The sequence below is a fragment of the Lynx rufus genome, unplaced genomic scaffold (genome assembly GCF_022079265.1).
Source record: "Lynx rufus isolate CCGP_SWC_20201006 ecotype Redwood Valley unplaced genomic scaffold, mLynRuf1.p SCAF_4, whole genome shotgun sequence".
In the NCBI taxonomy this organism is placed as follows: domain Eukaryota; kingdom Metazoa; phylum Chordata; class Mammalia; order Carnivora; family Felidae; genus Lynx; species Lynx rufus.
The window spans coordinates 17,795,258-17,821,539 of NW_025814856.1; the positions used below are offsets into that span (position 1 = coordinate 17,795,258).

Sequence of the window (26,282 nt, forward strand, 5' to 3'; positions counted from 1 at the left end):
TCTTAACCATACATAAAAATAAACTGAAAATGGATGAAAGACCTAAATGTAAGACAGGAAGCCATCAAAATCCTTGAGGAGAAAACAGGCAAAATCTCTTTGACGTTGCCCGCAGCAACTTCTTACTTAACACTTCTCCGGAAGCAAGGGAAACAAAAGCACAAATGAACTACTGGGGCCTCATCAAAATAAAAAGCTTCTGCACAGCAAAGGAAACAATCAGCAAAACTAAAAGGCAACCTACAGAATGGAAGAAGATATTTACAAATGATGTATCAGAAAGGGTTAATATCCAAAATCTATAAAGAACTCAAATTCAACACCCAAAAAACAAATAATCCAGTGAAGAAATGGGCAAAAGACATGAATAGACACTTCTCCAAAGAAGACATCCAGATGGCCAACCGACACATGAAAAAATGCTCCACATCATTCATCATCAGGGAAATACAAATCAAAACCACAATGAGATACCACCTCACACCTGTCAGAATGGCTAACATTAACAACTCAGGCAACAACAGATGTTGGCAAGGATGCAGAGAAAGAGAATCTCTTTTGCACTGCTGATGGAAATGCAAACCGGTGCAGCTACTCTGGAAAACAGTATGGAGGTTCCTCAAAAAATTAAAACTAGAACTACTCTACGACCCAGCAATTGCACTACTAGGTATTTATCCAAGGGATACAGGTATGCTGTTTCGAAGGGACACATGCACCCCAATGTTTATAGCAGCACTATCGACAATAGCCAAAATATGGAAAGAGCCCAAATATCCATCGATGGATGAATGGATAAAGAAGATGTACACACACACACACACACACACACACACACACACACAAAATAGGGTATTACTTGGCAATCAAAAAGAATGAAATCTTGCCATTTACAACTATGTGGATGGAACTGGAGGGTATTATGCTAAGTGAAATTAGTCAGAGAAAGATAAATATATGACTTCACTCATATGAGGACTTTAAGATACAAAACAGATGAACATAAGGGAAGGGAAACAAAAATAATATAAAAACAGGGAGGGGGACAAAGCATAAGAGACTCTTGAATATGGAGAACAAACAGAGGGTTACTGGAGGGGTTGTGGGAGAGGGGATGGGCTAAATGGGTAAGGGCCATTAAGGAATCTACTCCTGAAATCGTTGTTGCACTATATGCTAACTAGCTAACTTGGGTATAAATTTAAAAAATAAATTAAATTAAAAAAAAAGTTGTTTCAGGGGCGCCTGGGTGGCGCAGTCGGTTGAGCGTCCGACTTCAGCCAGGTCACGATCTCACGGTCCGTGAGTTCGAGCCCCGCGTCAGGCTCTGGGCTGACGGCTCAGAGCCTGGAGCCTGTTTCCGATTCTGTGTCTCCCTCTCTCTCTGCCCCTCCCCCGTTCATGCTCTGTCTCTCTCTGTCCCAAAAATAAATAAACGTTGAAAAAAAAATTTAAAAAAAAAAAAAGTTGTTTCAGGGTCAAGAATGTAGCACATGAATTTTTTTTTCCTTTTTCTTTCTTTCTTTTTTTTTTTAATATGGAATGCTTCACGAATTTGCCTGTCATCCTTGTTCAGGGACCATGCTAATCTCTGTATCATTTCAATTTTAGTATATGTACTGCTGAAGTGAGCACAGCCCATGAATTCTTTAAAAAGCTGATGCAGGCTATTCAGGCTGATTTTCTCACTTTGAAATGTTGGTATTTTTTAAAAAGATTTTATTTTTAAGTAATCTCTATACCCAACATGGGGCTGTAACCCACAACCCTGAGATTGAGTCACATGCTCCACCAACTGAGCCAGCCAGGTGCCACAACATGTTGGTATCTTTTAAGATAGACCCTAAATTTTACATATAGTCTTAACTTAAGTTTTTTTTTTTTAATGTTTATTTATTTTTGAGAGAGAGAGAGAGACAGAGCAGGAGCAGGGGAGGGGAAGAAAGAGAGGGAGACACAGAATCTGAAGCAGGCTGCAGGCTCTGAGCTGTCAGTGCAGAGTCCCATGCAGAGCTCAAACCCACAAACTGTGAGATGACCTGAGCTGAAGTCAGATGCTTAACCGACTGAGCTACTCAGGCACCCCTTATTTGTTAGTTTTATATTTACTCATTTACCTTAGCAAATACATGAGATAAATTAGGGCTGCTATATTAATTTGTAAATAAATAAGTTGAAGTCACTGAGGATATTAACTTGTTCATTTTTGGGTACTAAGTTATCAGGGCAACATCTTTACATATCATGAAATTCTAACTTTCAAGCACAGATATACTTTATTATTTCTGTGACAGTGAAGATGTATCACTTAGTGTCACCACTAGTATTTTTATGTTGAAAGAGCCAGAATTTCTTTAAAAGTTCTTTTGTTTTTAATGTTTTAAACATTTTTTTTGAGAGATAGCATGAGTGGGGGAGGGGCAGAGAGAGGGAGACAGAATCTGAAGCAGACTCTAGGCTCTGAGCTGTCAGCACAGAGCCCAACGCAGGGCTCAAACCCATGAACCCTGAGATCATGACCTAAGCCAAAGTCAGATGCTTAACAGACCAAGCCACCCAGGAGCCCCTCTTAAAGAATTCTTAGACTAAGTATCCTTTCTCTTGAATACCTATCTTCCTTTAGTGAGAAAAGCAAAATGCTCTATTTGGAGTGTTTGATTCTATTGGTAAATAAACATTTTCCAGACATTGAAAGACTTCTTTCCCCTAGGAATTCAGGCTCTAGGACCCTACCAGTTTCTCAGAGGCCCCTTTTGGCTATGGTAGGGTACTGCAGATGAGAAGCTATACTCACTTTCTTCTTCAAATAGATCAGTGTTAATTTTTTTCCCTCTGGGCATGGGATTATATCTTATTTGATTAAGATTTCTGCAGCAGGGGCAGGCTGGCCAACTCATTTGGTAGAGCATGTGACCCTTCATCCTGGGGTTGTGAGTTTGAGCCCCATGTTGGGCCCAGAGATTTTTTTTTTTTATTTATTACTTTTTTAAATGTTTATTTATTTTTGGAAAGAGAGACAGACAGACAGACAGAATCCAAGCTGGGGAGGGGCAGAGAGAGAGGGAGACACAGAATCTGAAGCAGGCTCCAGGCACTGAGCTGTCAGCACAGAGCCTGACATGGGGCTCAAACCCATGAACCGTGAGATCATGACCTGAGCTGAAGTCAGACACGTAACCAACTGAGACACCCAGGTTCCCCAACAGAGATTACTTAAAAAAAAAAAAAGATTTCTGCAGCTAAAAAAGGTTTTTTGAAATGTGAAGTTTATTTCGATATTTTCTTCCTTCCTTGCTCTCTCTCTCCCTATATCATTTCCTTTTTTTTTTTTTGTAGTGAAATGAGTTTCTGTTAACAATTATTTACAAGATAGAAAAAATATATATAACATTTATACAGAGAGAGCAAATTATGAGGACTCTGAAGAATCTCCATGAAAAAAATCAAGCTTAAGATATTGACTATTATGTAGGCAACAAAAATCATAATTTTAATAAATTCTGGCAAAAATAAAACCCAAGATTCTAGATTTTAGATTTTTTTTTTGTCAATAAGTGCTTGTCAGAAATGTGGTAAGAATGGGGTACCTGGCTGACTTAGTCAGTAGAACATGCAACTCTTGATGTCAAGGTCATGAGTTCAAACCCTATGTTGGGTGTGGAGCCTACTTAAAAAAAAATGTGGTGAAAAGGATTGAGAAATTTTTAAATGAGAGAAAGAAAGCATACCGCTGTAAATATGGAAACAGGAAAGTGATAAGACACGGTGCAGGATTCAAACATAAGAGATGCTACAAACTTATATGACATGGATTTACATATTGTGTTTTGAAAATACATATTTTCCCAAACTTATAGAAAGGGCTTATGGAGGGTAAGAAATCTCAAAAGAAGCCTAAGCTTTCAGATTGAGTTTGTTACGACTCTTTTGGTGACAAATAAAAACTCACCTCAAACTAGCTTTGACAAAACAGAGGATATATTAACTCTTTTAACCAATCTGGGAAGGACAGGAAATGAAATCAAATCAGAATCTCTTTTCTGTGCTTCTCTGTCGATCTATTCTTTGTTCTTTCCTGTTAAAGACTAGCTTCCTACCAACACAAAGAATGGGATTCTTTTTCCATTGTTTGAATTTGAAAAATCCTAGTGGAGGCTTCTGGTAGGCTTGCTTAGGTCATAGGGGTGAAAGGAGGGAGGTGTGACTGGAAATCCTCACCAGAACCACTTTTTGGATGTATAAAGAATCAGTTCCCCATTAAAGGAGGACTCTGGGTACACCAGTGGATGGCCATTACCCGGATTATTGTTTTTTGCCTGTCATATTTGAGAAAACAGATTAGTCTCATAACTAATGAATCACCTAAGAATGACAAATAGATTATAAAAATAACCATGTTCTTTCAATAATTGTTGATTACCATAGTGAGATTCTTTCATTCATTCATTAAATAAACACTGTGCTGGGCCCAGTACTACAAACTTGTCTTTGAAGTTGTTAGTCTGGTTAGGAAAACAGGCATTTGTTGGATAAATTATACAATTAGACCAGAGTTATTGTTTGTAAGCAATAGAAATAAGTTCATTTCAATGGAAAAGGAATTTTTTAAGAGAATATTTGAATGGGTTGTGGTTCTGGGTATGACAAAGTAAGCATACTCCATCCCATCTCTCCCACTGAATGCACCTAAAAGCCCTAAATACAGTTCATGTGGTGTTTGAGGACTATGAAAAGTAAATGGTAGCAGGTAGATTGGGGAAGGAAACCTGAATTCAAAGTATGAAAGTTCTGGCTTTGAGTTTCCTGGGGTTTTGTTTGTTTGTTTTTTTAAATGTTTATTTATTTTACTTTGAGAGAATATGTGTATGTGAGCAGTGGAGGGGCAGAGAGAGAAAGGGAGAGAGAATCCCAAGTAGGCTTCACACTGTCAGTGTGGAGCCTGATGCGACGCTTGATCCCATGAACCACGAGACCATGATCTGAGCAGAAATCAAGAGTCGGACACTCAACTGACTGAGCCACCCAAGCGCCTCTGTTTGTTTGTTGTTGTTGTTGTTGTTGTTTTAATTTTTTAACATTTATTTGAGAGGCAGAGAGAGAGAGAGAGAGAGAGAGAGAGAGAGAGAGTGAGCGAGCAGGAGTGGGGGAAGGGCAGAGAGAAAGGGAGACACAGAATCCGAAGCAGGCTCCAGGCTTTGAGCTGTCAGCACAGAACCTTGAATTCACAAACCGTGAGATCATGACCTGAGCCGAAGTCAGGTGCTCAACCCACTGAGCCACCCAGGTGCCCCTCTGTTTGTTTGTTTTTAAGCAAAATTTAAAATGCTTGCTCTGCAACAATCACTGTTAAGAGAATGAAAAGATGGGGGCGCCTGGGTGGCGCAGTCGGTTAAGCGTCCGACTTCAGCCAGGTCACGATCTCGCGGTCCGTGAGTTCGAGCCCCGCGTCAGGCTCTGGGCTGATGGCTCAGAGCCTGGAGCCTGTTTCCGATTCTGTGTCTCCCTCTCTCTCTGCCCCTCCCCCGTTCATGCTCTGTCTCTCTCTGTCCCAAAATAAATAAAAAACGTTGAAAAAAAATTAAAATAAAATAAAATAAAACTCAAACTGCCAAAATATTAAAAAAAAAAAAAAGAGAATGAAAAGATGAACTGCTGTGCCAGTACAGATTCTGCTGCCCACTCCTGTCCAGTGTAGTAGCCAATGTCATCCTGTACACTTTTACCATTACCCTGGAGCTCTATCTTCCTTCTACTGGAGCCACAGCCACTAGAGAGAGAACTCACGGTCTTTTTCTCCTGACTCCTGGTCTGCAAGTTATATGTGAGAAAAGAACCTAGGCTAAGAAAGCAAGTCCCTGGCACTTCAACCTCTAGAGGAAAAAAGAGGCTCTTCTCCCCAGGATCCCTAACCTGAGGAACTACTTAAACAGAAAATAGAGTCAGATACAAACCAGCCTAAAATGAAGACTCTGGACTTCCTACTCTAAATACAAAGTTGTAAATGGTGTAGTAGAGCCTGCATCCAAATGCTTTGAAGGCATGAGGATTGGCTCCCACCTCTGACTGGGAGAGTCAGGAAAGACTCTATCCAAAGGAGCACATCTAAGCTGAGTGGGAATTTTGGGCAGAGATCTTGCCGTCTGTCAGATTCTCAATCGTGCCTTTTGAATCAGCTTACTCTGTGAACCACCATTAACAACGTTTTATATAACTCTGCTCTATTTTTATGTATTTAAAAAAATAAAAAATGGTATCATTTCCTATGGACTGTTTTTCAATCTGCTTTTTAAATTCAGTAATCTTTAACGATTATGTTTCTGTTTCATCTACAAAATCATTTCTAATGATTTCACTGTATTCTATCATATAGACCTTTCAAAGGTTATGTTTTAAATATTTAATACAGCATGAGAGAGTGCCAAGAATACATGATGGGGAAATATTAATCTTTTCAACAAATGGTGTTGGAAAAACTGGATCCATATGCAAAAAAATGAAAAAGGACTTTTATCCTATACCATGCATAAAAATCAACTCAAAATGGATTAAAGACTTAAACATAAGACTTGAGGCTGTAGAAATCCTAGAAGAAAAACATAGGTAAAAAGCTTCTTGACATTAGCTTTCTGAATGATTTGTTGAATATGATACCAGAAGCACAATCATCAAAACCCAAAATAGACAAGTGGGATTACATCAAACTAAAACATTTCTATGCAGCAAAGGAAATAATCAGCAAAATGAAAAGGCAGTCTATGGAATGGTAGAAAATATTTGTAAACCATATATCTGATAAGCTGTTAATAAATATATAAGGAACTCCTACAGTTCAATAGTGTAAAAACAAATAGCCCAGTTAAAAGATGGCCAAAGGAACTGAATATACACATATGTAAAGAAGACATACAATGGCCAACAGGTGTATGAAAAGGTGCTCAACATCACTAGTCACCAGGGAATTGCAAATCAAAACCACAATGAAATATCATCTTACATCAATCAGGATGACTATTATAAAATATTTGTTTGTTTGTTTGTTTGTTTATAAGTGTTGGCAAGGATGTGGAGAAAAGGGAATCCTTATATATTGATGGTGGGAATGTAAATTGGTGCAACCCCATTTCTAAGTATATGTCCAAAGGAATTATATCAGTATCTCAAAGAGATATCTGCACTGCCATATTCATTTCAGCATTATTTACAATATGCAAGAGATGGGAGTAACCTAAATGTCAATCAGTGAATGAACAGATAAAGAAAAAGTGGTATATGCATATAATGGAATAGTCTTCAGCCTTAAAAAAGAAAGAAGTTCTGTCACTTGTGACAATATGGATGAACCTGAAGGATGTTATGTTAAATAAGTGAGACACAGAAGGACAAATACAGTTGACCTTTGGACAACACAGGTGTGAACTGTGCAGATCTGCTTATATGCAAATTTTTATATTACAGTATTGTAAATATTTTTTCTTATGGTTTTCTTAACATTTTCTTTTCTTTAGCTTACTTTATTGTAAGAATATAGTATTATTCAGTCAGTATGTCTCAGTTGAGTGTCTGACTTTGCTCAGGTCATAATCTCTCAGTTCGTGAGTTCGAGTCCCCCATGCAGTTTATGGGTTTGAGTCCCCATCGGGCTCACTGCTGTCACTGCAGAGCCCAGTTTGGATCCTCTGTCCCCCTCTGTCTCTGCCCCTCCCCCTTCAAGGTCTTTCTCTCAAAAATAATAAACATTTAAAAAATACAGCTTGAACACTCACCATTCAGAACAAATGCTGACGGTAAGCAATTGATACAGCTATGTCTTCATGCGAGGTTGCTGTCAGCTCTGCATGTAGTATAATTTACTTAAATACATTGTTATTGAACATCTCAATAAGCATATTTGATTCAATAAGCTTCGATCATTTTTTTAAATAAAGATCATTCAATTTGAATGGATTTTGAAACTGCATTAAAAACATTAGCTAGGTAAGCTCCTTGAAGGTAGGGAGTTGAATTTCACTCCACATCACTAAAACTTATAACCAAAGACTTGTCATAAAAGACGGCTCAATAAATAGTTGTTGAATAAATGAGTGGATTTTCAAAGTAAAATAATTCAACATAGGGCAGTAAAGAACTTCCTTCCATTCTTAAAAATAGGTTGTGTGTGTGTGTGTGTGTGTGTGTGTGTGTGTGTGTGTGCGCGTGTGCGTTTTAGCTCAGATGAACAGAATTTCCCAATTGACTTTCTCTAGAGAAAAGATTAGGTCACAGTTGACTTCCATGAACTTATACATAATATTGGGGCAGATGGGAAATCTCTATTTTTGAGCATTCTTTTTTATTTTATTTTGGTAAAGAATAATAATTGCTTCCAAATGAACAGTAGCTTTTAATGAAAGCTTCAATTATCAAGCACTCAATGTTTTTACTCTCTTTACTAAGCATCTTTTAAGGACTTTGGATAAATCAGAACTTGACATTTCAATTCAGACAAGGTGTAATCAAGGATTAAAAAACAGTTAAGGTAATGGGAGCTATCAGATATATATAAAACATTTCAATATAAAATTATATACAAACAGTGTTTAATTTGTATAATATAGTTTCATGTTGGGAACATTGGTTTCCAATTGTACTAATAAGGAGTGAGGTCATTACATATTATATTTAATAGAGGCTTTCATGGGCAGCATTTTGGTAGCATTATTAGACTTTAGACATCTTTAAAATTTTATGTATTTTTTCAATCAAGTTATTACATGTACATAGTTTTTTAAAAATATAATTAGGATTATAATGAAAAATACCAGGCCTATCTTTATCCATTTCTTTTTTTTTTTAAGTTTATTTATTTGTTTTGAGAGAGAGAGAATGAGCAGGGAGCAGGGAAGAGGTAGAAAGGGAGAGAGAAAATCCCAATCAGGCTCCCCACTGAGAGTGCAGAGCCCAACATGGAGCTCAAACCCACGAACTTATGAGATCATGACCTGAGCCCAAATCAAGAGTCAGATGTGAGCCACCCAGGCACCCCTCTTTCTCCACTTCTAATTCCCTTTTCCTTTTTGCAACCAAATTGCAACCTTTTTAGCTATGACAGTACTTAACCTCCATATATCTTATGGCATATGTTAGATAACTTATATTATCATTTATTGATTTTTCAGCTTCAGAGAATGACTCGCTACCCTGGAATAAAAAGTTGCTTCTCTGCCTCCTCCATCATAAACTTCTCCTCTTCCATCATCCCGATATAGTTGTATGGACATTTTCAGTTAAATTACTTTTCTTTTTTAAAAAAATGTTGTTAATGTTTATTTATTTTTGAGACAGAGAGACAGAGTGTGAGCAGGGGAGGGGCAGAGAAAGAGGGAGACACAGAATCAGAAACAGGCTCTAGGCTGTCAGCACAGAGCCCGACGCGGGGCTCGAACTCACAGACCGTGAGATCACCACCTGAGCTGAAGTTAGACGCTTAACCAACTGAGCCACCCGGGTGCCCCTCGGTTAAATCACTTCTCAGTCTTTAAATCCTTATCTGGATAGCCTAGAAAAATTATATATATTATGATTATATTTTCCTAATGTTAAAAATTGTCTTGTTTTCTTTTCTTTTTTTTTTTTTATATTTTTTTTTAATTTTTTTTTCAACGTTTATTTATTTTTGGGACAGAGAGAGACAGAGCATGAACGGGGGAGGGGCAGAGAGAGAGGGAGACACAGAATCAGAAACAGGCTCCAGGCTCTGAGCCATCAGCCCAGAGCCTGACGCAGGGCTCGAACTCACGGACCGCAAGATCGTGACCTGGCTGAAGTCGGACGCTTAACCGACTGCGCCACCCAGGCGCCCCTCTTGTTTTCTTTTTTGCTGAGTTTTCTATGTAGGAATCTGTCTTTCCCGAAATTCTACACAGAACTTTTAGTTAAAAAGCTCCTTGTTTGGGGTGCCTGGGTGGCTCAGTTGGTTAAGTGTCCAACTTTGGCTCAGGTCATGATCTCATGGTCCGTGAGTTCAAGCCCCACGTCGGGCTGTGTGGAGCCTGCTTCAGATTCTGTGTCTCCTCTTTCTCTGCCCTTTCCCACTCATGCTCTGTCTCTGTCTCTGTCTCTCTCTCTCTCTCTCTCAAAAATAAATAAACATTAAAACATTTTTTTAATAAAAAATAAAATTAAATTTAAAAAGCTCTTTGTTTTATATTCAAACACATCAGAAATTCTTTCAGTGTCATTTTCTTCTCAGAGTCATTCTTCCTAATTCTTATCTGAACTTGCTCTGCAGTGCAGCTGTCATTCTGAATCTTCCCTTCACCATTGTCCTAGGCATTCCTACCTCTTCTCTCCAATGTTGGATTCTCTGCTACTTGGATCCTTTTCTTTCTTAGTTTACTCCTTGGATTTGGTGGAGCATATATTCCAGAAACTTCCTGACAACAGATGCATGGCACCTAAGTAATTTTTTGAGACCTTGCATATCTGAAATTCTTTACTTTCCCCTCACACTTGATTGCAAATTAGAATTCTAGATTGGTTCATTATTTTTCTTCAAAATTTCTAAAGCATTGCTTCTATTGCCATATCACTTTATATGTTGCTTTTAAGAGATTTGATGCAGGGGGTGAGGGGGCCTGGGTGACTCAGTTGGTTAAGCGTCCAACTCTTGATTTCTGCTCAGGTCATGATCCTAGCATTGTGGGAAGGAGCCCTGTGTCGGACTTTGTGCTGGGCATGGAGCCTGCTTAGGATTCTCTCTCACTCTGTCTCTGCCCCTCTCCCCTGCTTTCATGCTCTCTCTCTCTCAAAAAAAAAAAAAAAAAAAAAAAAAAAAAAAAAAAAAAAAAAAAAGATAAGTAAATAAAATAAAATGAAAATTTTATAGAACAATTAGACTGACTTTAAAAGGAAAATGTTAGGGGCACCTGGCTGACTCAGTAGGTTGAGTATCCAAAAGACTTGGTACGAATAGTAGTTCTATTTGGATTTAAAAATTGATGTTTGCGTTTATATTGTGTAGATTAGAGAAACAAAATATGTAAAATTTTTCATGATAATCCACGTATGAATCTTTTCAAAAGTGGGATATTCATTTGAGGAATAATTGTAATAGTTTCTTTTTCATTAGAAATTGCTCCCAGAATTGTCTCTACCCATTCTTACAGTCAAAATAATAGTCTTTTTTTTTTTTTAATTTTTTTTTCAACGTTTATTTATTTTTGGGACAGAGAGAGACAGAGCATGAACGGGGGAGGGGCGGAGAGAGAGGGAGACACAGAATCGGAAACAGGCTCCAGGCTCTGAGCCATCAGCCCAGAGCCCGACGCGGGGCTCGAACTCCGGGACCGCGAGATCGTGACCTGGCTGAAGTCGGACGCTTAACCGACTGCGCCACCCAGGCGCCCCAAAATAATAGTCTTTAGACTAAGATATATCCAGGAATTTTGTACTACCAGAAAGAAATCACTATCTTCTGAAGCCATTGTTGCTATAAAAATAAAAGCTGGCCTGTTTTACTGTAGTAATTACTTGAGTTGCTAAAAATAAAAATTAGCAAAAAAAAAATTTTTTTTTTAAGTTTTATGTATTTTGAGGGAGACAGAGACAGTGTGAGTAGGGGAGGGGTAGAGCACAGAACCCAATGTGGGTCTTGAATCTACAAAACTGAGATCATGACCTGAGCTAAAAACCAAGAGTTGGATGCTTAACCTACTGAGCCACCCAGGTGCCCCTAATATTTAACCTTTTTAAAGATACATATAGAGTAAATTTTATTTTCTTCTTCTTCTTTTTTTTGGTATCTGGCAGGTTTAAATGTTCATTTATTTATTGAGAGAGAGAGAGAGAGAGAGAGAGAGAGAGAGAGAATGAGGGGGGAGGGGCAGAGAGAGAGGGAGAGAGAGAATCCCAAGTAGGCTCCATGATCAGCTCGGAGCCTGGCACCGGTCTTGACGTGGGACTTGATGTGGGACTCAGTCTCACAACTGAGAGATCATGACCTGATCCCATATCAGGATTCAGATGCTTAACCAACTGAGCAACCCAGGTGCCCCTAGAGTAGATTTTAAAAAGAAAAAAGTGGTTTGCTTTGGCAATGGTCATGAAAAGTCTATGTTCTAATTTTTTTATAGCCGGACACTAAGGTTTTTCAGGGTTGAGTCTCCCAGCTCTAACTAAGCACTGTTTTACAGCCTGCCATGTTCATGGAATTGATTCTGGTACATTTTCAGTATTTCACAAAGATTCATTTTCTTTTTTTTCTTGCTCATTCTAGTGAGACTCTATACAACTTCATTTCCCATATCAGAGAAAGCATTCACAAGGTAAGTATAGCTACATGTCAAGAAATTAGAACATTTTACGTTTTAAGAAGTTTAATAATTACATTGCATTGACCTTAATTCAAATAGAATAGCAAGATTTTAACTCTTTTTTTTATCATTAAATGACAATACTCCAAGTTAGTAAAATAAGGCAACAGTCTGAATTTTTTCTTAATTTCGGGTTTCTTAGTTGCAGGCATCTGTGGAAAAGTCTGAGGAACATCTCAGTTCAAGAAGTCAATCTATTTTAGATTGTTTGGAGACTGTGGCCAAGACATGTGAGTATCTCGTGTTTGAGGTTATCAGCAGAGGGCACTAGTGAGCAGAGAACTGAACTTTCTGACCCTAGCCATGTTTCTGCCAGTGGTGAGGTTTCACAGTATTTCAGATGAGAGGATGGGTACATAAGGTTAGTCTTGAAGAGATGTGGAGCACGCTGAACTGGATAGTAGGAACCCCTATGTATGGGGATGTTCCTGGTCCTTAGATGCCCTCTGTGAACCACTAATCCTCCACCCAGTAACCCCACTGCCTCTGGGTAGGATAGCTCTGCCAGATTTCTCATCTCACTGCCTGAAGTGAATCAGCAGCATCCCTGAGTCCCAAATGAATTGCTGGTTATGCTGTCTGTAAAGACATTGTTCCCTTAGGACTTAGAAATAAAGACTCTGCTCACTTTGGAGTTAGAAATACTCCAGTCACCGCCTCTTCTTCTTTCTGTCTTGGTTTCAGTGAGAGCTATTCCGTAGTGAATCACAGCATCTTTCTCCATTTCAGTTATAGTTAGTGGTTTGTAAAGTCCCATGCTCTGCCAAGTAGTGATTTATGTTTAGATAAAACCATGGTCCTGGCTCTTACTAAACAGAAGAGAGCCATAACACAGCTCTCCTTAGGTGGACACCTCTGTAGAACCAACAGCTTCTCAGCTAAATGGCAAGATGATGGCTGCATCTGCACTTGTTTGCATTTCTCTGTGTGTTTATTTTTTATTTTAAACAAATTGAAGTCAACTTATTTAAATGCTTTGGGATGGATTGCTCATGATTTACAAAAATTAATGCCTTTGTGTGGCTTAGAAATTAATCTCCATCTGTCTGTAAAAAAAGCACTGTACTGTCTGCTGGCTTCCAACCTGGGTATCCCCCACACAGGGCAACTGTGCATCTGTTTGGAAATCAGTTCTGGAAGCCTGGGACTATTATCCTCACAAGAAGTAACAAGACAAAGAGCAGAAGCAAATCAGGAATGCTTCCTTTGTGTAACATGATAGAATAACTCATTTGGAAGTGTCCAAGGAGAGTACTCTTCTCGCTTTCTACATTTAAAACTAGGTGAAATGCAAAAGGAGGGTTGCAGCAAAAATGTGACATTCTTAGTCCAGTACGGGAAATGGAAGTGCTTAAGTCCCAATACAAGGTCAAGGCAGAGTGAGGACTAGAACTGGGTCTGGCTTATAGTAGGCATAGGGGTCCCAATCCTTCACCCCTGACGATTCCATTTTAGAGGGTAAGATTTAGGAGAAGGAGCCACATTGATAAGGAAAACAGTAACAGACAGTGTAGCATCATATTAATTAGAAAGCCAGATCATTCTTGAAAATGAGCACAAGTAGTCTGTCCAGAGTCATTCCCTTTCTTGGTAGGTAGTGATGAGGATCAGGAAGTTAGTCATTGAAAGAGGAACCAGACAAATCCTCTATCATCATCTGGTCTGGCCCAGTCCAGCTGACCTGAAGCCCTGAATTTGCCAGTCAATACATTCTGCAGCCCTCAGTATGCACTGACTGTGGCTTGTAAGGGAAAGGGAAAGAGAAAAGATGTTGTGTGAAAGTACTCTCTTGTGCTATTATGTAATTGGCGCCTTCACAGAATGAGGTCATGAAATCTTTCCCTAGTCACAGTCTGCCTGTTCAACCAGAAGGATCACTCAAAGGCATCTAATCTAACTCCTCTTGTTCTTTAGCTGAGGACCAAGAACCAGAGTAATAGAATGAATTGCCAAAGCCATTCACATCCTACTTTAGTTTAGGTTTAGTTAGCCTTAGTAGAGAGCAGTACAATCTAATAGGTATTGGTTCTATTGAAAAATACGATCATTAGGAAAATAAAAATGAGGGGCTGTACTGAAAATCAGAAAATGTCTCTTTTGGAAAATAGATAACTCTACATAAAAATAAATTCCATATGAATCAATATATTAAGTGTAATTATTAAGTCATAAAAAGAGCTATAAGAGGAGCTCCTGGGTGGCTCAGTTGGTTGAATGTCCAACTCTTGTTTTCGGCTCAGGTCATGATCCCAGGGTTGTGGGATAGACACCTGTGTCGGCCTCTGTGCTGAACATGGAGTCTGCTTACGGTTCTCTCTCCCTCTGCCCTTCTCCCCACCTCAAGCACATGCACGCTCTCTCTCTCTCAAATTAAAAAAAAAAAAAAACAACTATAAGAAAGCATGGGCAACATTTTTATAATTTTGGAGTGCAGCAGTGTCTTCTTAAGCAAAGCACATATAATCATTAAGAAGAATGAGGTCTATCTTTGTGAACTATGTTGAAATGGAAATATCTATTCATTGTTAAATAATAACAGTAAGGTACTGCTCGTGTGTACATAGTTTACTCCAGGACACATCTTGTGGAGGAGTGTGACCAGTCAGTGAAAATTGGGAAGGGTATCCCCCCCCAAAATGAGAGACTGAGGAATCTCTTCTTATAGATGGAGGCTCCCAGACTTTCATCAGGCTTTCACTGGCACAGCAGGGAAAGCAAAACTATGGAGTGTGTAAAAGGAAAACTGGCCATCAGTGCAAAAGCATCAGAATCTCATCTGATGTCAGTAGAGCCCTTGTCAGAACACTAAAATAGAAATGAATAAAAAAGTCATTTTCTAAGAAAACAGTTATTGTCCAGAATATGGAACTGGATTTTAAATGGCATTGTTATAAAAAAGCTAAAAATATCTGATGTTTACAGCCAAAGCAGAAATGAAATGAGTCCCCTTCTAAAGAACCACTCATACACACACATATACACACACAAACACAATCTGTAATCTATATATGGATATACACATGTATCAATGTATCCATGCAAAATCCCAGAAAGTGCTCATAATGTTAAAATCTAGGAAGTGGAACCGAGGTCTGCATGGAAGAGAATGGGTCATTTTTCATTGTATGCCTTTTTATACTGTTACAGGTTCGAGGGTTTTTTTTAATGTTTATTTTTAGAGAGAGAGAGAGAGAGAGTATGAGCAAGGGAGGGGCAGAGAGAGAGGGGGGGACAGAGGATCCAAAACGGGCTCTTTGATGATAGTGGAGAGCCTGATGCGGGTTCGAACTCAGGAACCATGAGATCGTGACCTAAGTTGAAGTCGGATGCTTAACCAACTGAGCCACTCAGGGGCCACTAAGTTATTTTCCTAAACAATGTTTTTAATGTTTATTTTGAGAGAGAGTGTGTGTGTGAGCAAGTGGGGGGGGGGGCAGAGAGAGAGAGGGAGAGAGAGAATTCCAAGCAGGCTCCATGCTGTCAGCAGGGAGCCCAACGTGGAACTTGATCCCACAAACTATGAGATCATGACCTAAGCCAAAATTGAGAGTCAGGTGCTTTAAAAATAAATAAATAGTCAAGTGCCACCCAGGTGCCCCTTAAATAAACTTTTTTTTTTATTTTTTTTTTCAACGTTTTTTATTTATTTTTGGGACAGAGAGAGACAGAGCATGAACGGGGGAGGGGCAGAGAGAGAGGGAGACACAGAATCGGAAACAGGCTCCAGGCTCCGAGCCATCAGCCCAGAGCCTGACGCGGGGCTCGAACTCTCGGACCGCGAGATCGTGACCTGGCTGAAGTCGGACGCTTAACCGACTGCGCCACCCAGGCGCCCCTAAATAAACTTTAAAAAAAAGCGCAACTTTTTAAAAAAGTTTATTTATTTTGAGAGAGCGAAGGAGCAGGGGAGGAACAAAGAAGAGAGGGAGAGAGAAAATCCCAAGTAGGCTCCACACTGTCCACACAGAACCCGATGCAAGGCTGAAATTCACGAACCCTGAGATCATGACCTGAGCTGAAATCAAGAGTTGGATGTTTAACTGACTGAGCAACCCAGGCGCCCCAAATTAACTTTGTAAAAGAAAAAAATATATATATATAGACTTTGGAAGTAATGAGCTCAATACAAAAAATCCTGTGAAAGAGAGGATCCCAAACATAGGTTTCTTAGGGGACAAGGAAAGAACGGGACCACAGATAGATGCTTTCTGAGTACTGAATCTGGAATTGAACACTTTGCTTGCCTTCCTCATTCTCTGCTTTTGTGGTTGGTGATGTTTACTGTTGCTAGGAAACATTGCTATTTAGGAATTTATCTAGGATAGGATAATTACATTTGCTTCCTACTACAAATATCTGCAAGGATGTCTGAAAGAATATTTGACTGAGTTTAGGAACAGGAATCCGGTACTTGAAACATAAGTAAACAGCCTTTTTCTAATTGGTTGACATAGGGAATTTAACTTTGTATTGAGAAATAGTAGAACATTTGCTTTCTAAAAATTTCTTACTTTTTTTCTTGTGGTAAAATACACATAAAATTTACCATTTCTTACTGTTACTTTGCAAGACTACACTGGCTTGTCTATTTCTGTCATAACAGGCTCTTTCTTGCCTCAGAACTTTGCACTTGCTGTTTTCTCTGTCTGAACAACCTTCCCCTAATCTTTGCAGGACTAGCTCCATTTAATCCTTCTGGTTTCACCTTAAATATCTCCGTCTGAAGTAGATGCCCCCCTCTTATTTTTATTATAATCCCTATCATAGCATTTATTACAGTTTTTCACTTATCTTCATGTTTATTTGTTTATTGTCATTTTCTCCTTTTCAAAATTGCAGAATTCATGTATGGAGTAGATAGTTTTGTTCAAGACTGTTTCCATGTTCCTAGCACAGTATCTGATAATAAGTTTCAGATAAAACTGTAAATCTCCAATTAATGTGTTCAAACACATCAGGAATTGTTTCATTTTCTCATTAGAGACATCCTGGCTGGAGCTCAGTCTTCCAGCTCTAGACTGGGCAGATTACTCCTGAGGTCCCAGTCTTAGGACTTCTCTTCACCATCATTTTGAGGATCAAATTATTTTTTCATCCCCAGTCTTGGATTCCTTTGTTTCCTGGACTTTGGCTTATACTTGTATTTGGTGATACACATCTTCTAGTAGCTTTCTGAGAAAGTATATGGGAGATAACTTTTTTTATACATTGCATGTTTGAAAATCTCTTCTATCTCCACATGGGTCTAGAATCCTAAGTGAGAAATTCGTTGCCGTTAAAATTTCTAAGGCATGGCTCCATTGTCTTCTAGTTTTAGTTTTGTTATTGAGATGTTTGATGCTATTCTTCTTCTTGATTCTTTATGTTATCTGGGTACCCCCCCACACACTATCCTTTAATGGACATTTCTTGAGCCTCATGTTTTCCCTTGATATGCTTTTTAAAAATTTTTTCAAAATGTTTATTTTTGAGAGAGAGAGAAAGTGAACACATGCCTGGGTGGCTCAGTTGGTTAAGTGTCCCACTTTGGCTCAAGTTATGATCTCATGGTTTGTGGGTTTGAGCCCTGCATCAGGCTCTCTGCTGTCAGTGCAGAGCCCGCTTTGGATCCTCTCTCTCTGTCTCTGCCCTTCCCCTGCTCATGCGTGCTCTCTCTCTCTCTCAAAAATAAATACGCATTTTTAAAAAATCTGAAATGTAAGACTCCTTTTAAGAAGGTAATTATGGGGGCGCCTGGGTGGCGCAGTCGGTTAAGCGTCCGACTTCAGCCAGGTCACGATCTCGCGGTCCATGAGTTCGAGCCCCACGTCAGGCTCTGGGCTGATGGCTCAGAGCCTGGAGCCTGTTTCCGATTCTGTGTCTCCCTCTCTCTCTACCCCTCCCCCGTTCATGCTCTGTCTCTCTCTGTCCCAAAAATAAATAAACGTTGAAAAAAAAAAAAGAAGGTAATTATGTTTTATTTTAAAGAGAAACTCTTAAGTAAATCACTTAAACTTTATGAGATACCATGTGGTAAATTCCTGCCTTTGGCTGATAAGAGAAGACAAAAGACAGAATAATTAAAACATGGGGAACTAACAAAGCACCTATCAGAGTGAGGGAAGTTTTCAAGTAAGATCTAATTTGAGTTTATTATCCTGTCTTTTCAAGCACCAGATGTTACTTTGGTTTTCCTTACATTTATTGTGAAGAGTTAAGTACTCTCTTGTTACCAAATTGTTTTTCACCCATCTAAAATAAAAACATTTTGTCAAGAATCTTGAAACACTCTTGGGGCGCCTGGGTGGCTCAGTCGGTTGAGCATCCACCTTCGGCTCAGGTCATGATCTCACACTCTGTGAGTTCGAGCCCCGCGTCGGGCTCTGTGCTGACAGCTCAGAGCCTGGAGGCTGGTTTGGATTCTGTGTCGCCCTCTCTCTCTATCCCTCCCCTGCTCATGCTCTGTCTCTCTCTATCTCAAAAGTAAATAAAGAATCTTGAAACACTCTTTATATATATAAGAAGATAAAAGGAATATCTGGTGTATTATTCCAGATTATTTGTAAATTATACTTGCTATGCATTTAAGATGTATGTGAACTTACAGTAGTTTATAGCATATAGTAGATACTCATCAAGTATTTGTTGAATAAATTTAAGAGCATCTTCACATGAACTGCCATTTAGAAGAGGATGACAATAATTGATTGCAACACAATGTGTTATTAAGACTGTGTGTGTGTGTGTGTGTGTGTGTGTGTGTGTGTGTGTTTCAAATCTCTCTATGCCAGAGAGAAGAATCAGTATCAGTCCTGAGTGGTTAGCACTCAGGTCACCAAGTTCATTACAGCCCAAGTGTAAAGAGGGGATACATAAGTGGAGGGTGATAAGTGATGGTAGAGCACACACATGGTGACAGCAGCAGAGAGAAGGAGCCCCCAAGCCAGCCAGGAAATGCTGTTTTTCAAGGAGGGGACTCCTGAGAGAAGGAAGAATGGGAATGAGTTGCACTGAGGTGGTGGCTGAGGGGAATGGGTAAAGTTGACCTGGGTAGAAGCAAGGATAGATTCCAAGCCAAGGGAACGGCATGCACAAGGCCAGTGGCGAGAGGGAGATTGCTTAGGAAACAGAGCTCAGAGATGTGGAGGTGGATAGAGAAGGTAAGAGGAAGTGAGCTTGGGTCTTGATGGCCAATTTAAAGATTTGGACTTCATCCAGTGGCCAGTGTGGTGCCATTGAAAGTTTCAGCAAGGGTTTCAGAGGATGCATGATCATATCTACATTCTTGACAGAATACTCTGATGATGGGACCAAGAAGGTGGGCCAAGGAGGAGGTTGGTGCCATCATCTAGGCAGCAGGTTTCAGGGTCCCCAGGAGGTGCTGAGATTGAGTCTGCCTTGGCCAGGATGTTCTCAGGGAGGGAGGGAAGAAGAGACAGTGGAGGAACTGCCCTACTCTGCTTTCTCTCCCCACCAAGGCTGATCTGGGTAGAGTTCTGGGCACTAGCAGAGCAGGCTCAGGTGCCCCATGCCAGATTCTAGCTCCTCCCTCTCCACACTGTGGTCCGGGAAGGGTGAGGCATGCCATAGTCTTCGTGAGGTAATTGTCATTTTTCTGTATTTAGTGCAAGAGACTGTGCAGGCCCAGAGTGATCTGCTGTTGGGAACTGTGCATGACAAAGGCAACATGGAGCAGGTTATCCTCGAGATACGGAAGAGATTTGAAGCTGTAAGTGTGGATCCCAACCTCTTTCCTCAAGTATGTTGTTTTTTTTTTTAATTTTTAATTATTTTTTTATGAACCTGTTTTATTTTTTATTTTTTTAAATTTACATCCAAATTAGCATATAGTGCAACAATGATTTCAGACCTCAAGTATGTTTTTGGCTTTGTCACTAAGTCCCAGAGAGACACCTTTAAAGTTGCAATTTTTTTCAGCCAAGAACAGAAGCCAGACAGGACTTCTTGTAATGGACCAAGGTAGAGGCCAACTTCCTCCTCAAAGGTTCTCCGGCATGATGTGGGGCCCAGGGGCCCTACTCCAGAGTGTTACCATGCTTCCTCTGTAAAGCACCCAGCAAAAGACAAGCTGTGGTTCTGCCAACACATCCTTTGGTTGGTTTGCACATATCACTGTGCATTCGGAGTTGCAGTGTCCATAACTCTTTTCTTTCTCGCTGTCTTTCCCTAGAGACAAGCAGAATTTATAGAAATGAAGTCCGACCTGAAGCACCTTGAAGTTTTAGTTGCCCAGCAGAGTAAGGACTTCCAGCAGCTGTGTGAGCAGCTAGGCCAGCTGAATGTGGCCAGCGTCCTAGCAGAGCTGAAGAGATTGATTTCAGTCCCTCAGGTACCTGGGCATGTGAAAGACAGCACTTCCCAGACCTCACTACCTCTGGCCCAGAGCCTCAGTTTCACCAGGCAGGACAGATATGCCTCTGAGGAACCAGATATGTGGCAGACTCAGGCCATCCCTGCTGTCTGGAATCTTAGTATGGGCTCCCTGCAGCCTGGGGAGTTTGCTATCTATACTGAGGGAGCAAAAAGTGATGCTCTCCAAGGAGAGGCTGTGCTGATGGCTGCTGGAACCGGCAAAAGAAGCAGGCGAGTAAAGGACAAGGCAGTGCAGACCAACTGCCAGAATTGGACTCTTAATAAAACCAGCCCTGAGAATCATGGCTCTGGTTCCCCAGGCCACAAAGTTCCTTGTGACTGGAGCAGGGTTTCCCAAGGAGCCTCAAGGTTTATACCCCCGGACTTTGAATCCAGCATTAAGAACACTTGCCAAAAATGTCAAGCTGAAGGTGTGCTTTCGTGTGCCCCTTGTGAACAAAGGCTGGTGACTGCACAGAAAGGCAGAACTATGGAAAGAGGGGGGAAAGGCAAGAAGCAGCAGCCCAGGAAAGCCCGCAGAAGCAGGCTCCTAACCAGGAAGCAAGAACAAACCCCTAGCAAAACCTGTGCTTTCAATTCTAAATATCCTCAGCTTCCAGTTTCTGGCCCACAAAGGCTCCCCCTGGAGCAGCAGGAACCCTTTGCTCAGTCCCTGCATCTGTGGGGCTCCAGGACTCCCACAAAACCAGTCATCCCTGTTCTGAGAGCAACAGTCATGCCCAGTAAGACAGTGAGGGCAGCACAGGAGAACATCTTGCAGCTCAGTGGGCATTCTTCCAAAGACAACAGCCTGCTTTCTAAAAGTTCCCTGGGGGACCACCAGATGAGCTGGTTCAGTGACCTCAACCCTGGAAGTTCAGAGTCTCCTCTGTGCAAGGATCCAGGGAAGAATATGCTCTATGATCTGGGTTTTGACAGCAGTGATGATGGCTTTTGACCAGCCCACAATCTGACTTCAGCTGATAGTTTATTGGTCTCAGCTGGAAAGACAAATTCTAGAACACTGGGGCTGGCTAACAGCAGAAAGTCCCTGAAGCCTAATTGGAGCCCTCAGGCTCAGAGGGCCTGCTAGGGGGGGTGGTGGTCAGTGTAGGACAGGTGCAGGGCAGGGGAGTAGCTCTGGTGTTCTGGGTACCAGGTGCTGCCCATGACAAGCATAAGGGATAACTGCATCCTTATTTATTGGAGTGAAGCACGTGGAGACGACAGTGATGAGCTGGAGCAGCAGCCTGGGTGTAGGGCATCAGGAGGAGGGTGCTGATTTTGGTGAAAGGAGGACTGGCCTCCATGTGGAATACTGAGTGGCAGAAGGGCTCTCACAGAACTGTTGCTGTGGCAGCAAGACTCCCAAACATTTTTGGTCTTCACGGTATTTCCTACACCTGACCAATACCTATCCAGGCCTCGGGATTTTTAAAATTATTTTTATCCAGTTTTACTGTCAGAGCACTTGCATGTTTTGATCAGTGGACGTATTACAGGACACACTGTCTTCTTGTGAACAGAGAAACAGAGAATGTTAAGCTGCCAATGAAAAGAGGTGACGGGCACCCAATAAATTCCCAGAGCACCACTGTATACAAGCCATACAATCCCATTTTTCTTCCTGGCTGTTTTCCCTATGCTGTTTGCAACCACCCTTCAAGCTAATGAGAGCATCTAAGGGCCCTGTATTATTTCCAGAGAGCAATAGGCTTATGTGAGACTTTGGCTGTCTATTCATATCTTGCAGAAGTTTTGAATTTTTGTTATACATATATGTATATTTGTTTTATAACAAAAAATAAAAATTTTTAAAAGCATATTTTTTTCATTATGTTTATTGAACTGATCTCCCAACAACTTAAGAAAATCAAATAGGGTGCCTGGGTGGCCCAATCGGTTGAGCTTCCGACTTTGGCTCAGGTCATGATCTCACAGTTCGTAAGTTTGAGCCCCACATCAGGCTCTCTGCTGTCAGTACTGAGCCCAGATCCAGCTTCAGATTCTCTGTTCCCCAGTTCCCCTTTCTGCCCCTCCCTGACTCGTTCTCTCTCACCCTTTCTCTCTCAAAAATGAACATTTTTTAAAAAGAAAATAAAATGGATAAGACATATACCATCTTTTTATTCCATAGACTTCGCCCAAATGATTTTGAATAAACACCATCCTATTCAGACTAGTTTCCTTTTTCTTTTCCTTTATTGTTTGAAAGTAAAATTCCTCACTGGATGGATTGGCTTCCAGAATTTGCCCATTTTCAAGGCAATGCAGTAAATGACACTGGGACCTCTGAGTGGACCATTATAGAAAGCAGTGGTTCTTGATTTTTATTTTCATTCTTTATTTTCAAGGGAACGTATCCCACAAAAGTTTGAGTTTAATTTGCCCGCAACACCTTTGGCAACCTAAGCTGCTCTTATTCCCGTTTCCAGACCAAGGGCCTCCTATGACCTGTGGCTGGGATCCTCAGGCAATGACAGCAGCCCTTTCCAAGGCCCAGGAAGTACAGACTTGGACTCTGCCTACGACTGCCCTGGCCTTTTCTCCCCCGTGAGCCTCGCTGCATGCCTGTTCACCCTGCCCTCTGCCAGTCTCTACTACCTTCCATACTAGTTTTCTCTGCTTATACATGGGAGGAAAGGGCCCAGCCATGCAATGGGCTCCTTCCAACCCGTCTCAAACTGACTACAGGTGGCTGTTGAGTGGTTAGCATGAGGCTTGTAGACCAGAGGGTTTTGTATCTGGAAATCTTTTATTACTCTAAGCTGAAAAGTTTGGTCATTTTAATTCAAAGTTGAGATTCTGTTAAGAGAATTCCATTAATGTTTATGACTATGGCCTTCTCATTGAAGGGTCTGTCCAATTTTGAAATGCCAAAGCAGGGGGCGCCTGGGTGGCTCAGTCAGTTAAGCAGCTGACTTTGGCTCAGGTCATGATCTCACAGCTTGTGAGTTCAAGCCCTGCATCGGGCTCTGTGCTGTCAGCACAGAGCCTGGAGCCTGCTTCGGATTCTGTGTCTCCCTCTCTCTCTCTGCCCCTCCCCCGCTCATACTCTGTCTCTCTCTCTCTCTCTCAAAAAATAAACATTAAAAAAAAAAAAAAAAGAAAGAAAGAAATGCCAAAGCAGGACCCTCTGTTCTTTTGATTCTGCTGTGAGTTATGAAATCCTGTATTTCTTCAGAAGTATTTCATTTTGTGTTATGAAGTCAAAGATCGGAGTGACTCAGTGTTCCATGAGCTGGGTGTTTTTGTAGAATGAGCAGTAAATTTATCTCCCAACAAGGCTGGGTTAATTAAAATTACACTGCCTGTCTCTGGTAATCATCAGGAAAGGATATTCTGTTTCTTATTTTATTCCTAAGGCTTTTTTTTTTTTTTTTTTTTTTTTAACTACTGTGTTCCTGCCAGAATTGGTGAGCGTGACATAGCCCAGGCATATCCCCAGAGCACACGATGTTTTGCTCTTTGGATGCTGATAGAGATGTGGCTACACAGGGGCAGCTATAGTGGGAGGTCTATGGACCTAGGGCCCAGATAGCCACCTAGGGGCTCCTCCCTCTGATAATCACTCCAGCTACATCTGAGGATGGAAATAAAGCCAACCACAGCACCTAGAATTGTCTTGACATTCAAGTATCAATCAATAAATTTTCAGAGAGAGAACAGCAGGCGAAGGACAGAGAGAAGGAGACAAAATCCCAAGCAGGCTCCAAGCCATCAGCACAGAGCCCAATGCAGGGCTCAAAGTCACCAACCATGAGATCATGACCTGAGCTGAAATCAAGAGACGCTTAACCGTCTGAGCCACCCAGGCACCCCTCAAGTATCAATTTAAATGTCCCCTACAGAGAGGTGTCTGGGGGGCTCAGTCAGTCAAGTGCTCAACTCTTGATTTCGGCTCAGGTCATGATCTCATGGTTTGTGAGTTTGAGCCCCACATCAGTGCAGAGCCTGCTTGGGATTCTCTCTCAAAATAAATAAACTTAAAAAAAATAATGTCACCTACAGACAGACCTTTTCCTGACCTCTTCTGTAGGAGCTCACCCTACTCACTGCCCATTCCCTTACCCTGTTTTAATTTTCTCCTACAGCTCCATCTGAAATGGCATATTGATGTGCATACTTGATTTGCCTGCCTTGGTGGGCGGAATAGAAATCCCAGAAGCAAGATCGGCATCTGCCTCATCCCAGTTATATCTTCAGCATCCAGGAGAGTGTCTGACCTTAGTAGACACTTGACAAATAGTGAGGGCAGGGATTGCTTGCTTAACATTTGAAGAGCTCTTTGCAGCCTGTCCCAAAGTCAGGTCTCTCTAGCATTCCTTTGCAACTTTCCTTTTTTGTGTTTTGTCTCAGAAGCTCCAGAGGTCTCCTGATGAGGGGTCTCCTGCAATATGCTCTCTTCTCTCCCAGGCCAGGTACCAGCAACCTCTCTCCACCCGAAATGCCCAGAAAACAACAGGCTTTCTGCCTTCCAAACAGTTGCTTCCTACAACGGATGAGCAATTTTGAAAAAATTTTCATGCTAGGCCTTAGGCCAAAACTCTTCATCAAATCAGGCATCCTCCAGTTGGCCAAGCACAGAAAGTCCTTCCCCACTAGGGCTAGGATCCATTGTCAGGTAGATTTCCTAAGTAAAACTTTGTCCACTCTATAAATATTTTAATGGAACATAAAATATTAACATTCTCCCACATACTCCAGGGAGAAAGCAAATTGCCAGAGCTTCAGATAGTCTTGGGATGAAAGTCTTGTCAATTGTTATCTACGGTCAGGTGCAGTGGCCTCCCTGGTTCGCATGCGCTATTCACTGGCTACTGCCATATTAAATGCCCTGTGCTTTAGTTAGAGGAGGTAGCATCCTGGTACCAGGTGAGCCCCCAGCTGAGCCATTCAATAAGAGGAAGATTGGCCTGAATTAGGCCTCTTTTGCAAATCCTCTTCCTCAATTTCTTTGATCACTGACAGCTCACAACTTCTCTAGTGGGAGGATGGTGTCGCTGTCCTATCAGCACATTCCTGGATACACAGGTGAGAGACACAGGGCCCCAGGTTTTGTTGCCTTCTGCCTGGTCTCCTGATCCCCTTGCGTTCTCTCCTGGGATTAGAAGTGGAGGGTCCAAGGAGCCAGGGCAGGTGGGCCAGGAGGTGGCTCGGCTTCCCTATTCCCCGAGTGAAGGGAGCAGGAGGCAGGGGGAGGGGGACCTGGAGACCCAGAAATGAGAAGGCAGGCCCCAGTGCCTGACTGAGCTGGCTGGAACTCAAGAGAGGGAGAGGCATACTAACCGGAAGTTCTCTCAGAACTCAACCTGGCAAGATTTCAGACTCTGATCTAGACCCATGTGGCTAGACAGCCATGCCCAGTAATGTGGAGAACATGGCAGTCTGGATGAGGCTGAGGGCAGGGTCAACACTTCCAGCCCTTGAATTGTCCTTTTGAAATAATTGTTGCTCTGCTCTCAGGCCTCAGCTGTGGTTCTCTGCTCCCTGCTGACCTTCACTCGGCCATTGGCTCATCTCTCTCCTTTCTCCTACCCCTTCTTCCTCAGCCTGCCCTGCCTGCCCTCCCGCAGGTCC

The 26,282-nt window shown here is 41.3% G+C and overlaps 1 protein-coding gene and 1 non-coding gene across 2 annotated transcripts in view; one reads left to right on the top strand and one right to left on the bottom strand.

Moving 5' to 3' along the window:
- The window catches only part of IHO1 (interactor of HORMAD1 1), a 28,867-nt gene extending 7,207 nt beyond the window's left edge, over positions 1–21,660 (top strand). The window contains exons 4-7 of the mRNA XM_047094648.1: positions 12,254–12,302; positions 12,493–12,580; positions 19,955–20,058; positions 20,521–21,660. Coding sequence (XP_046950604.1) covers positions 12,254–12,302; positions 12,493–12,580; positions 19,955–20,058; positions 20,521–21,660 — 1,381 coding nt within the window. The remainder of the gene's footprint in view (positions 1–12,253; positions 12,303–12,492; positions 12,581–19,954; positions 20,059–20,520) is intronic.
- On the bottom strand, positions 1,532–1,635 carry LOC124525189 (U6 spliceosomal RNA). Its single transcript, XR_006965413.1, has one exon. It is a non-coding gene; the product is annotated as a U6 spliceosomal RNA (small nuclear RNA).
- Positions 21,661–26,282: the final 4,622 nt, after the last annotated feature.